This window comes from Dicentrarchus labrax, unplaced genomic scaffold (genome assembly GCF_905237075.1).
Source record: "Dicentrarchus labrax unplaced genomic scaffold, dlabrax2021, whole genome shotgun sequence".
Taxonomy (NCBI): domain Eukaryota; kingdom Metazoa; phylum Chordata; class Actinopteri; family Moronidae; genus Dicentrarchus; species Dicentrarchus labrax.
The window spans coordinates 16,144,810-16,161,495 of NW_026136703.1; the positions used below are offsets into that span (position 1 = coordinate 16,144,810).

Genomic DNA, 16,686 nt, shown 5'->3' on the forward strand with positions numbered 1-16,686 from the left:
CAAAACACAAACATGCCGTAAACACAGAACACACATAAAATGTGTTCAGTCAAAGAAGATTAAAAAAGGTGATTTAGACACTCTGCTGTAACAGGCCTCTAATGTCGGAATGTCAGAAGACACCAGACTCTGCATCATGGTGGCCTCCACGCTCTCCTGACATCTGATAGACAGTTCTTTCTCTCTTTCTCTCTCTCTCTCTCTCTCTCGCACACAGATTTACACTCTCATTACAACAGACCAGGATTATCCCAGTGCATCTACTGGATCTGTTTTACATCTACAACATAGAATGAGTCTGTGACAAGAAGGTCATGAGCTTTAAAGCAACTACAGCAAAAGCCATATTAAGTGTAGATATAACTATTAGTGCAGAAACAGAAACAAACTGAATCACCTCACACTTTGTTGTACATAGTAGGGCTGCAAAATTAATCTAATATTAACAGCGATCACAATTTTCGCTTCCCACAATTAAATGAAGGTGATCGTCTACAATATTGACAGTTACACTGGGTGCTCAAACCACAGAAAACCTTGCTGCATATCAAATGAAGCCCTTCCTAAACTCACAGCTAGCCACCAGGGGTGATCGTTATGGTTTCGCTTTTGGAGAGGTGTCATGTTGCTGCACACACAAAATGCAGTTAGTCTGGATACTTTTATTCCCACAAAAAATGCAGTATGAAGTTACTGTTTACAAAAACTGAACATTTTCTACTGCTGCCGCTCACATTAAAAGCATTTAACTGCCAAAACACGTGTAGCTAGTTATAGTCCAAAGCGTTAAAAGTTACTTGGCAGTGCTCTGTAATCGTAAAATAATCGGGATCTCAATATTGATAAAAAAGGATTAGAGATTGTAGCAATACGCTGTATAATCACATAGCAAAGAGTTAGAGAGGAAACCTATAATGCATTTAGAGTACAGTAACGCTTAGTGTGTAGACTGCCGTAATGGCAGCTATTTTGATAATGAATAATTTGTTCGACTCATATTTCAAGCAAAATTCCCAAACATTTGCTGGTTCCAGCCTCTTAAATGTGAGAATTTGTTGCTGTTGTTTGTCTTATATTATAATGAAGTGAATATCATTGGGTTTTTTTCATCTGTTGGTCAGCAAAACAAGCAACTAGGGGTTGTAATGGTATACCCATACCATGGTATGTTATGCAAATTGACTTGAAATTGAATTGAATTGTTATCATACTATATATATTTGCACATGCATCTACAGAATTGATTTCTACCATATTAGTGTTATTAAAATACCAAATTTAATTCTACCATATTAGTGGTACATAATATATACTAATAATATAAAAACATATTTCAAGCTTATATCAAGTTTCATGTCTGTCAAGACATAGTATTTTGTGAAATTATAGTAAAGCATTTGTTCAACCAAAAACCCTTCTGTTTTCATTCCTTTAAGGGAGAGGGCATCTTACGCTTTAGCAATTAGGATTTTTTCCAGGCTGTATTTACCGACACGTACAATCTTTATATTGCAAATCAAAAGAGCGGAAATGCTTATAAAAAGGTGGGCAAACACCTGGTATTCCTGGAACCCCACAGTGAGGGTGAATTTCCAGCCCCTATTCCATCATTTAGGTTGCTTCCAAGCCCTTTGTGTGTTTCCCACATCCCTCATCCCACATTCTTTTCTCTTTTCTTTTGAGTCTCCCTGATGATATCATCATGCATCACAGCATCACGCAGTTCGCTCCTATTTTCAGATACCTGCGCCATGGAGGAAAGCCAAATAACCACTTCCTGTGTGTGTGTGTGTATGAGTGTGTGAGTAAGACAGAGATAGGGGAGTCTGGGAATGAGGGACTCAGGGTGATCTCATCCAAGAGAATGCACCATCTCTGGTTTGTGCACTTGAATGTGCATGAAAGAGAAGGAATGACTAAATAACAAGGAAAGAAAACGCATCAACTTGCTAATTGCATGTATAGTATTAATATGAATCCATGCAGCGTAGCTAGTGGTTCCCTTACCAGTTTGTCTTTGAGCCTCTCGCCCTTGATGTGGAACTCCACAGCAGTGGGGCTAGGACTAGGGCTGGGGCTGGGACTAGGACTGGAGCTACAGGGACTGAGGTTGCTGCTGCTTCCTCCGCTGCCTCCACTGTGGGTGCTGTTGCTGTCCTCCGCCCGGCTGACCTTATAGACGGTGACACAGCTAAGGCCTCCGCCCCCCAGGGGAAGCCACCCACCGCTGGAGTCATCCCGAGTCATGACCACTGCTCTCACACGCGCATAACTGTCACTGTAGAAGAGGAAGGGAGGTGAGGGAAGGGTTGAAGGAATAATAAGAGAGGGGAACAGCAAAAAGAAAACAATGCTTTTAGTGAACATAATCTGTAGTAATCAGCATTTAAAATTTTCTATCAGGTCCTTTCATTGAGGGTGTTTTCTGATGACCTTTTACATTACAAAAGTAGACAGCCTACACGAAACATCAGCCCACATAATACAGTTAAACCGCAGCATAAACAAACGCAGCACAGTACATGTAGCCTACACAAAACGGTTAGTGAATGCGTAGTCAGGAACACATTATACAGACATACAGAGAACATCAAGCGAGGATACGGCACTAAAATGCCTATGTGTCAATGTGACATGCCACATCCCACTAGAACTAGTCTGATGTTGAGATGAAATAAAACAAATGAAACCATGGGGAAATCTGGGAGGTGGCACTAGTAATAAGCTAGCCTTAAAATCTCCAACAAAACAAAAAAAATAAACGTGAAGGAGCAAAGTCAAGGATTCGACTCTGGATTAAATGTATATTAGGTTTTACTGCATGATATAACAGGCTACTGGCTATGATTTCTAAAGTCTGAAGCCGTCAGTGTATGTTTAACCCCAGCCAGAGGGTGACTGACCATGTGGCCAAGTTCAGGCTCTCGCCAATGCTGATTTCAAACCTTTCCCCTAAAGCAGGTGATTTCAAGCTACACGACACATGACAGGGGCACCTTTCTTATTTCCGATTGTACTTTTATTACGTTTCTCACTCATCTTTCTCAGGCCTCCTACTAGGGCTTTGACCCGTGGCATTATACATTGGAAGACGGTTATCTAAAAGACATTGCATTATATGTGTAACTGAAGGAAAAGTTACTAATAACAAAGCAGGAACGAAAGGTAGGTGATATTATTTACTGTTTAATGAAAGACTATATGTATCAGTGGTTTATTGACAGCTGACGTGAGGCAGTGTATACAAAAATGCATAAATCTTCAGTTTTTTTCTTTCAGATATACTGTAACATAAACACATATGTCACAATTCAAATGTCAAACAGCCACAAAGTGGAAAAAGGCTGAACTGCCATCCAGTGTAATAATCCACATCCTTAAGTCTGTAGAAAAGAAAAGAAACACCTCTACCACAATGGCTCAACTTAATGTATCGCTACATTGGTCCCAGTATATGAGTAGACTGTATCACACCATACTCTGATACTGACTATTAATTATACATCATAATTCTATGTCTATTTGCCCCTCGTTTCATTTTTCTTTCCCTCCCCACCTCCTCTGCTTCTGTCCCTTCACTTGGAGTCAGATGTTTCCCTGATTAGATAACACAGACTGCATTGGGCCACCAGAAATGACAAAGGTCAGGGTGTGCTGAGGGCAGCATTTTGCAGAAACTCCTGGTGATATATTAAAGACTGGGGAAGATCTGAGAGCTGATAGAAACGGGCAAAGAGAGTAAAGAATGTGCCTGCCGGATGTCTTCCTGTGACACATTGCTCTCTGGCCGACGTCCGGGTAGACTGGTGAGGATGACGTCACAGGGTCACAAGAGTTTTGCAAAGAATCCTTTCTCTAATAGATGCCAAATATGAAACTGTGATTATGGGAGAGAAATGTCAGTGAATGACAACATGTAAACTAGTAGCTCCTGCTCTAAGAAGAATGGCTGTGTCCTCCCCCTTACTGCCTCTCTTCTCTAAATCTTGGTCTACTCAATAAGGCTAACCTTTGGCCTCCTGCCTTCCACACCCTTGGCAAACCTCAGTGCCCAGGTTATTGGTTAGTAATTAATCTTAAAAGAGCCAGTGAGCTTTAAATCTGAAGCTTCCTTTTTTTTCTTCATGTGAAGGCTTTGATTTCCTGGCACCTGGTAATAGTTGACCAAAGTTCCCTCAAAGGATTGATGAGCATGATAAATACGGGCTAACTCAAAAATAAACCAACCAACCAAACAGATTGCATTTTTGAAAACCACACACTTAATTCTGGCCAATTCTGGTCTTTTTAGACACATAAACACAATATTCTTTGCCAGAATCAAGACGAATATGCTATTCCAACATCTCCTCTCACCAGCAACCAACTTAAACCTATTTAAGGGTTTCTTTAAAGCAAACTATAAACAATATTTTCAAAAAAAAAAAAAAAAGATCATCAAATTGTATCATATTACAATGTGAAAACAGTATGACATTGTGAAAGGGGTCGCTCGTAGCTATTAATCTAGAATCTGCAGCTCTCCTCGGCTTTATAAGTTTCAGCTCATTGTTTTGCTGTACCTGTTTTGGTTCATTCTCAGCGCTCTCATAGGATTGTTTTCAGTGAAAAAGCTCTAAAAACCCAATCTACATTACCTGCCCAGCACCAAACCGCAGATAGACACAGTTAGCGACTAGATGGTAAACATAGTGGAGCATTTAGCAGCAAAGAAGTCATATATTTCTCACAGGAGTTGGTAGAGACCAAAAACACAGCAAAAGAGACAGAATATTGAAATTACATTCATTAGGTAGACAGAGACACAACTGCAAATTAATGCTAATGTTGCTCCATAACTGCTGGATGTGTAAATAAACTGCTTGCCATATCAAATTAAAAGGTGGTGATATGTCAATGTTGTGTAAATAACGTTTCCACTGCCCCCAAGCAGCCAAAAGCGTTTTACATCATGCTGTTTAGTTACTTCTGCCACTATTACTGCTTCAAATCCAAGCAAGGAGATTTGGCATGCTGCTGTCATTAGAGAAAGATGTTCGTAAAATGATGGATCGATCTAAACTTATTGAAATTATTTTTCCACATTTTCAATGCACACACAGGGCTTATAGACATGCAAATGTAGAGGCATGGTGGAGTGATGGGCTGCCACATAGCAGCACATAGCGGGAGCAGTTAGGGGTGAGGTGCCTCGCTCAAGAGTACCTCGGCAGTGCCCGGGCAGCTACACAAGTCCACACTCCATACTGTGATCTGTGCTGGACTTGAACCGGCAACCCTCTGGTTCTCGAGCCATGTCCCTACAGACTGACCGACTGCAGCCCCAAATAAGTCCTCGCAAATCAATACGTCCGACCGATCTTCCGTCAGACTGAATGGCTAATAAATCCTTAAATTATTCAAAATTTAGGAGACACACACCACAGCCTGTTTACAGTCAGCAAGCTTCATCAGTCATGGTTCAAACAAAAGTGGACAATACTGGAAGTCTTTTAGTTGTCGTTATTATAATCATAATTCCAAGAACATTTTCAAATATTATGTTAGGATTTTTCTGCCACTTAATGAGGGAACTGATGCAAAAATAAGCAACTATTTTGCCAATCAAATAAGTAGGAGCAAATAATAATGGACTGTAGGGCTGGACAATAACAAATACAGAATTTATTGAATTACCAACATTATCTCTTGTCAACTTAAATACACTCACATCACAATTCTCTGTTTTTCTCTCACATGCTTGAGCTTTAACAGTAACTGGCTGTGGGAGACTGACACACAACCACAACTAACTTCCCCCTTGCAACCTCCAAGCAACACCCTTTCTGTTTATACCTAATAACAGCGCCACAGAAGTAGTTCTAAGACCTACATGAGAACCCTTGCCACAGCAGAAAAATGCATTTTTGAACAGTACAACAGGCAGTAAAAGAGGGAAATACTGCTGCTGTTACACCCCTCTATGGCCCCCAATAAAGGATGCGAGTGATGGGTGCAGGAGGGGCTGTCAATCAGGCAGGGGTCCCTGGGGTGAACAGAAGGCAGGCGGTGGTGTCGCTCAGCCATGACCAGGGCACAATGACCACGGCCTGACCCTTCAGACCTACCATCACACACATGCCAGCAACCATGACACTCACAGGGAGGGGGGCCGGGCCCAGAGAGGAAGTTAAGTGGACTGTGTATACGCGCATTTTTGCATCTAGCTTAAAACACAAATGTCAACATTGTTTTAAGAGTAAGATCCTCCCTGTAGATAAATAGTCAATAATTAAAATCAAATCTCTGAAGTACACTTCGGAAACCTGCAGACCAACAACTAAAACTCAACCGACAACAAACTAGTGTACTAGATCCATTTAACAAAATCTTTGAAACAGGGGAATAAATAAATAAATAAATGTATCTGCTTTTACTTTTCTTTCTCATGGTAAAACCAGTAAGTGGTCTTAAAAGATGTGCAAGAGAGTGCAACCTGCTGCAACACACACACACACACACACACACACACACACACAGTTCAAAGTGGGATAGTGGAGACAAAGGCTGGCCTCCACGCCCCTTGCTGGGAGCACACAGTCGACTGGACACACAATTGAGAGCGGAAGCAGATCAGCTGGCCTGGGCCTGCGAGCCGGGGAGGGGGAGGAGGGGGTGGGAGAGACAGAGAGAGAGAGAGAGAAAGGAGCCCCCCATTCCGAATTATTCCAAGTTATTCTGCTGGATGACTGACTTCATTTCCGACCAAAAGCAGGAGAGAAAAACAGAGGGAGGGGTGAGAGTGTAACGGAGGACTGTGGGGGTAGGAGGAGGAGGAGGTGGTGACTGGATGGGAACAGGGTGGAGACCAAGGTGACAGTCAACAGCTCCCAACCCCGTTTAAATATGGCCTTTTCAATTCATAAAAAGGATGGGCATAGGGCTTCATGGCATCTTTACAATATGACATATGTAATAAGGAAATCAAGAGTATCTTACTATTTCAAACCTTGTTTAAAGTGAGAGCAAAGAGCAAACAAAACAGCATGACTTAAGAGAAAGAAGAGAAGAGAAGAGAAGAGAAAGCATGATGGGGGAGCACGTGCAGACCAGGCAGGCCAGGGCCTCGAGGCCGGTTGCAGTGTATGGCGGAGAAGGGGGATCCTGGGACAACCATTTCCTAAGTTGACAAAGTGGCCGTTTGTCTGCTGCTCCGGCCCATAGCTCACTGGGCTCCAGCATGCCATCATGCTTTGCTCCTGTCTCAGCCTTGGGCTTCCCACCCCAGAGGGGAGTGGTGGAGGGGAGGCGAGGCGAGAGGACAGGGTATTGGGGCGGGGGGGGTTATTGAAAGAAAGACAGGAGGGGGAGAAGAAGGGAAGGAGGAGAACGAAGAGGAGGAGTGCAGGAGGAGAGGAGAGAGAAAGGATGTGGCCTGAGCCCTGGGTGCTCGCCAAGTCACCCTCCCTTTCCTCCGCTCCGTCTCCCCCTTCTACCCAACCCCTCCCCGGCTGCCTCTCTCCACACAATGGCCGCTTCTCTGCTGAAATTTCACGTTATTGGATCCCGGGCCTGGAGTTTTGTCCTCCCACAATGTCCAGGCAGCGGAGCATGCTGCAGGGGAGACACACTCTGCAAGCTAAAAGCTGGAAAACCATTCCTCCTTTCATTAGCATCAGAAAAGGGGAGACCCCCCCCCCTCCCCAACCTCTTTTTTTTTTCCATTGCCCCTTTTCCTCCCCATCTCTCCCCTGTATCAAAACCGGAGGAAGGCTGTCAAGCTCAGTCAAGCTCCACCAGGCTACTTTGGATTGTAAGACTTTTGAGGGGGGGAAAAAATCATTAAAATATCATTGGGAAAATAAACACAAGCTACTTATCCCAATCCGATTCTATAGATTATCCTCCAAAAGGAAAGCAATCACTAGGAAAGTAGAGGGGGGAATGGAAGATGGTGTGAAAAGCCACGCTGGGTGTGACTCATTCTACATGCTTACTAAAATGCGTGGCTATCTTCAACAGCTGTTATCATAGATAAAATACGCCGCTTTTGCATTTCCTTGACAGCTTTAGAATTACCTAAAATGTAATAAGTCTTGATGTATTCAATGTAGATCAACTGACCAAAAGATCTACACGAGTAGACATAATGTAGCAGAAAACGGTGTAATATTTGAATGCAGTTAAGAATTTATAAAATTGTAATCCATCATAATATGTCCCACCAAAACAAAAATCTAGAGTAACAAAAGGCAACTTGGAGCTAAAGTTCTGCAGTTTCCTTCGCTGTGATCACGCCTCATTGAAGAAATGAATAACATGCAATCTGGGACTCGACAGTCGATTCCAGCAGTGCATCTAATCTGAACGGCGCAAACTAGCTGGCCAATTAGCCACGGTTCAAATCCCCTAAATAACCAGTGGCAAACTCAAGGGCACAGACATACCCAAAACAAACACCAACATGACCCAACATGGATGCAGTGCAAATTATGACATAAGGCCAGAACAAGACACCTTTGAAGGGGCTGTCTGTTATCCATTAATAAAACAAAACTAATAAAAACGGACAATGCCTACAGAAACAGGCAGCCAGCATCACAAACCTGCTACATTAGCTGCAGTGAAAACTAATACGTTGGCTATAGAAAGAGAAGTGAAAGAGAAATTTGCCCTATCTCCTCTCAACACCTCAGGCTGCTGGTGAGTCATCTCCCTCACAAGAACATTCAGTTTAGCTACCAACTGACTCAGGAAAAAAAACAAAAAAAAAACAGAACAAGCCTACTCTGCTGCTGCTGCACCACACAGCGATGCTACACTTCAAATTTACCACCATCCTTTCACAGAAATACCACCTAATATGACGACAAATTAACTGATCATAGTCACTTCTGGGAGCGTCAGTCACAAACAGCAGTTAGTGGGTCAAATTAGCCAGTAGTCCAAATCAAAGATAGACCTAAACCAGCAAATAAACGTCAGAACCGCTCACTCAGACAGCGTTTCTAACACTGATTTTCTAACCAACCCCTCTATTACTGGATTGGGCCTGCAACCCCAACAACAATGTTCTAGGTGCCGCTGCGCCGTGGCACTATAAATCAAAAGGATCCCATATGTGTATCAAATGCCAAAAAACTATTCTCAAACATCAATCACAGCCACATATTGAGATGATCTTAATTTGTACCGCAAGCATTTGGAAAATTAAAACCTTGCGCTTGCCATTACAAAAAAAAAAAAAAAAAGGGACCGCGAATTTCAACTGCTGCGGCGTCTCTGGTTTTCTTTGATGTAAGAGTAGTCCCAAGGGACCCAAGCATCTACTCGTCAGCTACTCTGAAACCAAGGGGGAGACGGGAAGCTGAGGGAACAAGGCTTAGATGGCTGTCTAACTGTGGGTGAAACCATCAATACATCTCAGGAGCAACTTGGGAAGGCTAAACCACCAAACCATGATGATGGCCCATGGATGTAAAGAGAAACTGCTATGACAAGTTGTAAACCATCACAGCATGCCCCGTCATTGGGAATAGCATAACATTATCACCATCATCATCATCAGAAACCAACCTATTAGTGCATATTGAAAATCAATTAGATTCACATTCAAGCAGCTTTCCATTGAATTTCTGCCGCTACGATTTGGAAGAATCGAGAAACACTATTACCAACCAATAAAAGTCTGTTCCAAATTCTAAATATAACAAGCCACTAAACAGGACAAAAACGGATCAAAAGTTACTGAGCAGATAAAAATATATGTTCTTACAGGCCTCCAAATGTTTTATTACATTTGAAAACTTGATTTATTTAATAACATAAAGCTATGTTTGCTTAAATTCACTCATCTAGGATCCGGGCCTATCTCTCCCAGAAAACACATACACATGCCAAATGTTCCCAGAGAAAAAAACACACAAGTGTGTGTGTGTGTGTGTGTGTCTGTGTGTGTGTGTGTGCACAGACGCACACACAGAAACCCCTTCCTGTTTTCAAAGTGTTTGGAAACTCAATCAAAGACACAAGGTTTGGGATTTACATCTGTGTCCTTTTATGTCTGTGGCCTCGCAGGAAAGAACCATCTCAGCCCAGCTGCAGCAAAGAGCTCACAACAAGGCCCAGCCTTCATGCTCCCGCATGCAGCACAACTGAAAACAATATCCACAATTCAGACACTTAGTGCTAAAAGCACATCTTAGAGGCATTGAGATATGGTCTGTGAACATCAGAGGCCCTTCTTGACAAAGAAATAAAGACAAGCCCTGCTATCTGGATGTTGTGATGGAGACAAAATCAGCAAGTTTTTTAGTGTAGGCTTCACAGCACAAAGCATCCACACCAGGTCTTTGCCTTACAAATAAGAACATTTGTTTGAAATACGCTCTAAATACACTGCTGACATTTACGCCAGTTTATGCTTGCTCCTAAAATACTTGAAGAGGAAATGAAAATTATAAAGAGGGAAGTGGCTCGGGTTTAAAATACACAGAATCCAGGCCTAAATCTGGCCATGGGAATGGAACAGTCCACCACTATACAAGGCCTGTTCAGTTTGTTGGCTTGTCTAAGTTACAGACAGTCCAAGCCCTCTGGTTATACAGAGGATCATTGTCATTAATCACACAAACAATATGACAGCGTCTAATAGAACAAGCAGACAGTGGGGCATAAATATTCTGTACGCAAAATAACTTTCACGATTATGAAACTTTTCCCTCCTACATGAATAAGGTGAAACAGACAGATTTAATGTTAGGACACTTTCTACAATATATGTATATCTTTAGACATACGCCTACATTTAATAATACATGATAACATGCCTAGCAACCACCAAAATAAAACGCTGTTACAAAGTGCCCTTATGTATATTTGTCAAATAACACACTTCATGGGTCTCTGTAAACCACTCTAGTCACAAGCAACACTTCCCCAAAAGAATACAGAAGCAAAACTAAAGATGTGTTCAGCTCAGCAGACTTCGTCAAAGGTAAGATACATCTGTAGCTTGGACTAGTTCAGCTAGTAAAACTAAGTGTTCATGGAGGTCACATCCAACAACTGGCAATAACCCCAAATAAGACTATAAAAAAAAAAAGGTCCAGGAAATTATTTAGCTTAACATAAGGGCCACAGGATATAGGCAATTACTCAGGCCATAAAGCACTAACCCTAACAGCTGAAGTAGCTGTCTCCCTTTGTCGTTTTAGGACATGATGGGGGTTGTTTAGGAGGAATGTGTTTGGAAAGCTCTGCAACAGGAATGGGAGTGCAAAACAGCCCTCAGGTGATAAGATCACGACACCCACATTGGCAGATAAAACGCTGAGCTGTCAAATCAATCACACAGATAGGAAGAGGACACAGAGAAAGGAATCACTGAGGATCACCTGACTGGCAACAGACAATACCACAGAACCGCAGGAATCTAAAACAATGAGGCCATACCTATGTTCAGCAGAATATAGAGGCTACTGACCTTCGCTGATAAAAATGGATGAGGGATTCATGTGATTCATTTTAGCAAACGTCTATATCGAAAATCTACATTATCACCTGTTTGATTTTTCTCATTTTCTTATAATACAGACTTGGGGAGAACAAATAGGCCTCCATGTATCTAACTGTAACTATGTATGTATTTCATGTTTTTGAAAAGAAACTTCCAGTCTAGAAACCAGACATGTTAAACTGGAGCTTAGCAGGGCATAAGATGTAATGTGTAAAAACAAGCTGTTCACGTGTAAACAATGACTATGTAAAAAATAATACCTACAGTACACAGATAAAGCTACCAGTACAGAGCACCTCAACAGACTACTGCCTTTGTTCAAATAAATATTTTAGATAAACGTGACATTCAGCAGAGAGGCTGCTTGCACACACTTTCATAAATCTCCCACTTCTCCCAGCATGTCCATAGTCGTTGTCTACAAAACTCTTACATCATACCACACTCTCCACACCAACACACATCGCAGAGCAGATGCAAACCAAAATCTGACAGGGCTTAATGTGCCTTCTTGTCATTTCAGCCTTGTGAACATAGTTGCACCGAGGCCAAGTAACATGTTCTCAGCATAGGGTGTGCTGTGTGTACACCAGCTTGGCTTACCACCCATCATTCAGACAAAACCACTTCAGGACTATGTCCTCGCACATTTTTAGAGAGATTTTTCGACTCAAATGTTAACAATGAGGGCTGCAGGAGAACAAACACGCTTTTCCCCCTTAATTACGCTCGAAAACATAAGTATAAAGTTAAAAGATAACCAAGATTTACACTAACATTTCTTTTTAGGATTTAGCAAGTGACTCATCAAAGATTTGAATGTATCTTATCAGGGGAAGAGAGCACAATGTCACAATGTAAAAAGGGACACAAAAGTGTGAAGAACATTTTGATTATTCTAATTATTATCACTGATGCTAAAAGAAATTAAACCATTTTTGTCTGAAAAGCTGTGTCATTATAAAGAGAATATTAAAGGTGACTCTCTTGAGCAAAAATAAATGGCTCAGGCAACGCTCAGTATTCTGTTCACTCCATTACTATGAATCAAACAACAGCCGGAAAGGTGGTGGAATCATAGCAACAATGCTTGGATCACCTCGCCATCTTAGCTGCTGCCATCATGCAGTGTGGAACAAACCCAGCATGTACTGTAGATTGCACACCCACTGATGATATGTTAGCCTATGGCAGTAGTTCCCAAAGTGGGACCTGGGGGGGGGTCTTTGAGGAGTCCCTGGGGTTATTGCAGGGAGTCCCATCATATATGGTTTAACTGTAATTTCTCTCACTATAGGTCAACACTTTAAAATAAATGTATTCAGATGAGAGGTTTTCAGAGGTTTCATCCCACTAGCATCAAACGTGCTAGGTTATTCCACAATTTAAGCTAAATCATGATTACTTGTTAAAGAATCTGCTCAGATAAATGTCCCTAAAACAAGATATAGTCAACTGAGGGCGAGCGGTTTAGTTGTAATGTATTCGGTGTGGCTTGGTATGAGGAAAAAGAACTCCATGGCATATGTTACATAAAAAAAACAAACAAAAAAAAAAACAGAAGTGTAGTTCAAGGACAAAGCCTCCATGCATTAAATCAATCACCCTCATAAAAGGCCTAATAGATGGAAAGGGGAAAAACATAAATGTGTTTCGAACATCAAACCATGACACTGTAAATTGCTGAAAGGGGCATATGACTTCCTCTGTGACAAATACATTATGAAAGAAAAATCCTTTGAGACAGTGAAGAAGCGTCGCTTAAACAACACATGCGCGATCGCTTATGTGACATAAAGGATTAATAGACGAGCATTCAGTGTTGAGGTGCGATGCATTTTGTACAGTAAATGCAGGAAATGTGATCGTTGTGTGATCGTCGGTGCAATGCGAAACAGTGTACAGTGCTGTGAATGGGCAGGCAGGTACTTTATGAATGGAGGGGATCATGTGACCGCAGCACCTCCCGAAGCAGATATTTCTCACTGACTGTCAACAAGCGCACACAAGGGATCAGCCCATTAAAACAATACCAAAATGAGACTCGAAATGGGCGCGACGTGCACAAGAACACTTCATGTACAGATTACAATGGATGCCCGTGGGTTGTGGGGATTGGGGCGTGCGTGTGACGCCTTTTTTTAAGCGTTTTTATGAATGGAGATTGTGATATGTAAATGAGTGTGATTGAGAAAAAAAAGGCATCTTCAGCTTTTCAATGCTGACATTGCCGCAATCGACTGGAAGGGCTTTTTCGTTTTTGTTTTTTTTTAGAAAGCCTGGATTGAAATACAAAACATGATCTGCACGATTTTAATCGATGATAATGTCCCGAAATCATGGCGGACAACAGTTACATACAGATCCAGACTGTCAATACAAACGCTTTCTCGCCACGATGTGCTGAACAGTCGATGTACATGAAATCATATTTAGACTGGATTATTGCCGTGTACATGTCTACAACGACTGATCCCTCATAAACTGCCTTATAACTGCCAATCTATAAAGCAATAATACATATCCAGGGCATGTAATTGTCCTGTTAAAACAACATACACGCAGTCAACCACTGATACACCTACACATGCTGTGGCCTCATATGAATTCTCACAGCATACATTATTAGTTGCTTCATAAAAAGCGAAAATTATTAAGAATGAATTGGATTTTCTTTTTTTTTATTATGGGGGGCGGGGGGGTGTATGCGATCGCTTGTCAGACACTGTGTTTTATATACACTCGTAAGGTAATACATGTCTAATATGCTCCAAAACTAACCAAACAACAACAACAAAAAGAAGAATAGAAGATGTGTGAGTCCTATTGTTGATACAGAGAAAGTAAGGTGATAAAATAGCAGCGTCGCTCGGTTAGAAATGTCACTGGGAACTGGTAGCTCATCGAGTTAATATCTAAAGATATGCAAGTTACATATTATTGCAGCTGTGTGGTGGTACATGTAAAGGGATTTTTTATTTTAAATTCTTCATTTTTTTTTTTAAAACAATGTATACACAGTACTCACTCGTTGTTTGGATTTGTTGAATCTTCACTCATTTTCTTCCTCACGGGGATCCAAATCCTAGCAATAGCATCGACGACGCAGTGACGGCGGGATAAAATACCACAAATATCACCATTTTCCTTCACATATAGAAATTACCCCTATTTTGGAGAGTGAGTGAGCGGTGTTCAAATGGGGCATGCCTAACTTAAGCGTCCCTGTGAGAACCAAGTGGAGCTAGCTTAACGTTAGCTTTACTGGCTCGGAACTAACGTTAAATCGCGAGGAGGAATGACAACCGTTGATTCATTTTATCCTCCCTGGAAGTAAAATCCGACCACAACAAATGGGCCATCGGCATCATCTTCTTCAACGCACACGGCTCCCCGGTTTGCAAGAATGTGTATAGATCCTCAAAAAATGTAGAAAGTGTAGTAGACTGTAGCGTTTGGCAGGTTATTTATGGCTGGCTGTCGAGCATCCATTCGCCAACTTCAGGTCCAGGACAACACTTGAAAAAGCGCTGTGGAGCGGTGCTCCGTCAACGTGTCCGAGTAATCTGCAGTAAAGGCATCCAAAAGCCGAAAAAAAAGGGTTAAACTGTTTTTCAATATTAATACTGACGCGTAAAGTAAAAGCATCTACACTTGAAATTTCCTCTAGAAGTTGGTGGACATCTGCTTTAATCGAACTCCATTTTCAACTCGGGGGGAATGAAACATCGGAAAACTGGGCGGATGTGTAGACCCTCGCTTGAGAAGAGAAAATTTTATCCTTCCGCGACGTAGTAAAAACATAACACTCTTGCGATAAAATAAGCGCCGCCAGCACGCAGTTTAATCTATCTCGTTAAAGAGTAGCGCATATTGTGGTAAAATGCGCTCCCGTGTAGGCGTGTGCGGTAAATTAGGAGTGTTTCTCTCCAAAGTTGACCGAAAGTAGTCCCCGCACTTCCCAAAAGAAGTTTCCCTTCAATCACGCATTGATACAAGAGGGAAGCGTCTGTGTGATAGCACGCAAAGTAGAAAATAATCTGGAGGAAGGACTTGGGTTGACACACACACACACACACACACACACACACACACACACACTCGGCCATTAACAATTTCTGTTGTTTTCTTTCATTAAGCAGCTTCACCGTGACCGCCCCCGAACCACTTTTTTTTTATTTTTTTTATCTTAATGTGAAATTGTGTGTGTGTGTGTGTGGGGGGGGATGCTTTAAATGTACACAGCATCAACCGCTGCAGCACGTGGAATTACATTAGATCCCCTTCATGATTTATGTGGCTAAAGCCAAGATAGTATTTCAATATCAGGGCTTTTATAATACCGTTATAATACATACATTCATAGCTTCAAGTGAAAGGCTGAGACAATTCATAAAATTAGGATATTTTATGGAACACAACTAAAATCTATTCTGAGGGTTAGTTTGCAATGGCAGATTGTGGTATTGTTTCAGTAATGCAATATCGTATAATGGTAAATAAAAAATGAGACATGGGTTGAACCTCTACCACTACCAAGCCACCAACAGGGGTTTTTGAGCTTGCAAAATTGGTTGAGAAGGGCGAACTAAAATACACACAAGGAGATACAGTCATATAGTTAAAGCTGCCCCACCTTGCACCCCAAACTCTCTCCATGCATCTGGAGCACCCTCCAAAATAAAAAACGGCAACTAGAAGTAACCAGAAAAATCCATGAGTGCACCTATGAATCTTATTTGCAAATGTGTTAAAAGCCTTGCAGTGCGAATCGGTGGCCTGGTTGCGTAAGACTTAAATGCTATTGGATTTCTGTGCTGTGTGGAATGGCAAGAGATCAGGCTAAATGATTCTGCCTGGTTGTCATAGTGACAGCATGTTGTGTGAGAAGTTTCTTTGTATTTCTCTGGCTTTCATACAGCTTGTGCCACAGCCTTATGTTGCAGAGCATATAAAACATCCCTCTGTGTCACTGTATATAGATAGGACTCTCACATGTGCAGCCCTGACACATATTGTACACTTCCTTTGGTATTTGATTAGATATTTTTGTCCTGATGACTGCCTGAGAGCAAAGGTGAATTGTCCCTTGGGATTGTTTTCTCACCAGAAATGCAGATGTCAGCCTGATATGAATGTTATGTGCACTCATTTACACAATGTCTCACATTGGGTAATCAAGTTACAGA

The 16,686-nt window shown here is 41.7% G+C and overlaps 1 protein-coding gene across 1 annotated transcript in view; it reads right to left on the minus strand.

Annotated features, from left to right (window-relative positions):
• Positions 1-15,501, minus strand: part of spred1 (sprouty related EVH1 domain containing 1) — a 34,120-nt gene extending 18,619 nt beyond the window's left edge. The window contains exons 1-2 of the mRNA XM_051389956.1: positions 14,526-15,501; positions 2,008-2,278 (exon numbers count right to left, since the gene is read on the minus strand). Of these exons, the coding sequence (XP_051245916.1) occupies positions 2,008-2,278; positions 14,526-14,557 (303 nt within the window). The 5' untranslated portion in view covers positions 14,558-15,501. The remainder of the gene's footprint in view (positions 1-2,007; positions 2,279-14,525) is intronic.
• Positions 15,502-16,686: the final 1,185 nt, after the last annotated feature.